Raw genomic sequence first — 2,500 nt, forward strand, 5'->3', positions numbered from 1 at the left:
TATTATTATCATTATTATTATTATTATGATGATGATGATGATGATGATGATGATTATTATCATCATAATTTATTGAATGTGAACTGAGCAAAGCCATCGAAGCCACATTTACCGTGCAATAATTTTAAGCACATGTGGGCTAAGAATCCATTTTCGAAAACATGTGTCTAGCACAATATTGGTTTTCTAAAACCTCAATGTGTGTGTGAGAGTGGGTGGTAGGTGGTTGCTCTGTTGACGTCTGCTACTTCTTTCCTGTCAAACATCTTTCATCCATACCTCTCCTCCTTACTTTCTTTCTGTGTTACTCTAAAGTAATACCCCAAATCTCTGGCATCTATTTCACCTATTCATGGGGCAAATTCAGTAGAGCTCTTACTAAAACTGAAACTAACATCGATGTAAATATGAAAATTTGCTGATCAAATCACTTTCAAGATTCAGAGTCAACAGCCGACAGTTACTTCTGCAATTTCCGAACTAGATCAGGTAACTTCTACATACAACTAAGCATTGTTTTATTTCTTAACACTGTCCTCCTCAACACTTTGTGTTTTTTCCTCTTTTGGTGCATTTAGGATTTTTTTAAAATACGGAAAGGTCTCTATTGTCGGAGCTTTCTCTTGCAGATAGTTCGCGAGCATCGTGCTATTGTGTACCAACTCTTCCCAATTTCCCACTTCTGTAAGTTTTTGTCTCAGCTTTCAAGACAGTTTAAACGTTTTTCTTTTGGGCCCAACATGATAACGAATTTTAGTTTCAATTTGGTACAAGCTTTCTCTTTCGCAACGAATTCAGCGCTTTTGAAATTCATCCCAATCTGCATACTTACAGAAAAAAGAAAATACCAAACAGCAAAACAACTAAAAAAGAAAATACCAAACAGCAAAACAACCAAACAAGAAAAACCAAAAGCAAAACCCAAACCACGCGGGCTTACTTGTACTTGAGAACACTCCAGGTCCCGGGGTTGTCGACAAGTCTGTTCATGGGGAAGTGCTGGAACACCACATGTTGTCTGAGGAAAGGATGGGTGATATGGTAGAGGTTTAATTAAAGTCGCTATCAACTCTGACATGGTGACACATGTTGTCTGTGGGAAACAATGGTGAGATGGTAGAGGTTTAATTAACGCCACTATTAACACTGACATGGGGAAGTGTTGGAACACCACATGCTGTCTGTGGGAAACATGGGGAAATGGTAGAGGTTTAACGCCCCCTATCAACACGAACAGAATATTCATTTAACCCCATCCGTACGTCGTGTTTTACTCTCATATCCATACGACTTGGGAAACCCTGTGCCACCACTGTGCAAAGAAGAAATTTACTCGTTAATTCGATCCGTACGCTTTGCATAGCAGTCTGTCAAAATGATTTTTTGAGAAATGCTAAAAGTTTCAAAGAGATCTTCGAATTAGAAGTATTCAAAAATGTGAAGAATACAACCCCGGGGGAACGAAATGACCCCAGGGCGTACGGACAGTGTTAAGAGGCGGAACCACCGAGTTTAACGTCCATCTCCGATAGGACTGAGCCTAATGAGAAATTCGTGAAAAATGCCTTTCCCAAGGAGACAACGTCGGACCGAATCTCAAGATCAAAGACGTGTTTGCGATGAAATGCCAGTGGCAGAGTTTATGTCAGACGAATTTTAATGGACTTATGATTTCAAGGGCAGAATTGCCGGATTCTAAATAAGGCTTTACTCAATTTCTTTCACAGTTTCAGCTTGAACAGTATCAGTCTGGAACAGATATAGAGCAGGAAAAACTATACTGTTATAAAATAACTGTATGAAAAGACACCATAAACATGTGGCGTATTATCTTTTCACAAGACAATTACAACAAGGCAATCAATAACATTTGTAAGGCATCACGGTGAAACCAGGTGCTCATCCAAATAATCAAATCAAACAAACTAGCATTTTTCTGGCGGTTAGGCAATTTTTCCCCCTCAAATTTCCCATAATTTTTTTGGCTCACATCTTTTATGACCATTTGAAAACACATTTCTGTGTGTATTTTACAGACAAAAAGTTGATCAAAGGCACAATAATATATACTTTTGCAGTTTCCAAAGACACTCAAGCTATGGAAGATACCTAACTTACCGGCCATTTTCTCGCTCATTTTACCTTTGACACTAGGCGATCCCTACCTCCTTCAACCACAAATATCTTTAATTCTCTTCAGGATAGATCGGAATTGTTTCACCTAAAGCAAGACAAATAAACAGGAGTTTTAAGATGAAACTAATAACTCCATAGCCCCCCCCCAAAAAAAAAAAAAAAAAAATTTTTTTTAAAAATTATGATCGCCTGACTCCACCGACACATTTCCCAAATACTCACTTGCAGATATCCAGATTCTTGGGGTCGTTGGAGTCCTCCGACATGTTGAATATCACTCTGTAATCCTGGGAACAGAAATACAACAGTCCATTCAGAGCAATTTACTGTACAAAATTGCCGGGAAAGTGAAATTGGACAAATT

At 38.4% G+C, this 2,500-nt stretch overlaps 1 protein-coding gene across 1 annotated transcript in view; it reads right to left on the bottom strand.

Moving 5' to 3' along the window:
• The window catches only part of LOC101847433, a gene marked incomplete in the record, with an annotated part of 63,318 nt that overhangs the window by 12,752 nt on the left and 48,066 nt on the right, over positions 1-2,500 (bottom strand). The window contains 2 exon segments of the mRNA XM_035970439.1: positions 941-1,018; positions 2,359-2,423. Of these exon segments, the coding sequence (XP_035826332.1) occupies positions 941-1,018; positions 2,359-2,423 (143 nt within the window).

Source organism: Aplysia californica, unplaced genomic scaffold (genome assembly GCF_000002075.1).
Source record: "Aplysia californica isolate F4 #8 unplaced genomic scaffold, AplCal3.0 scaffold00268, whole genome shotgun sequence".
Classification (NCBI taxonomy): domain Eukaryota; kingdom Metazoa; phylum Mollusca; class Gastropoda; order Aplysiida; family Aplysiidae; genus Aplysia; species Aplysia californica.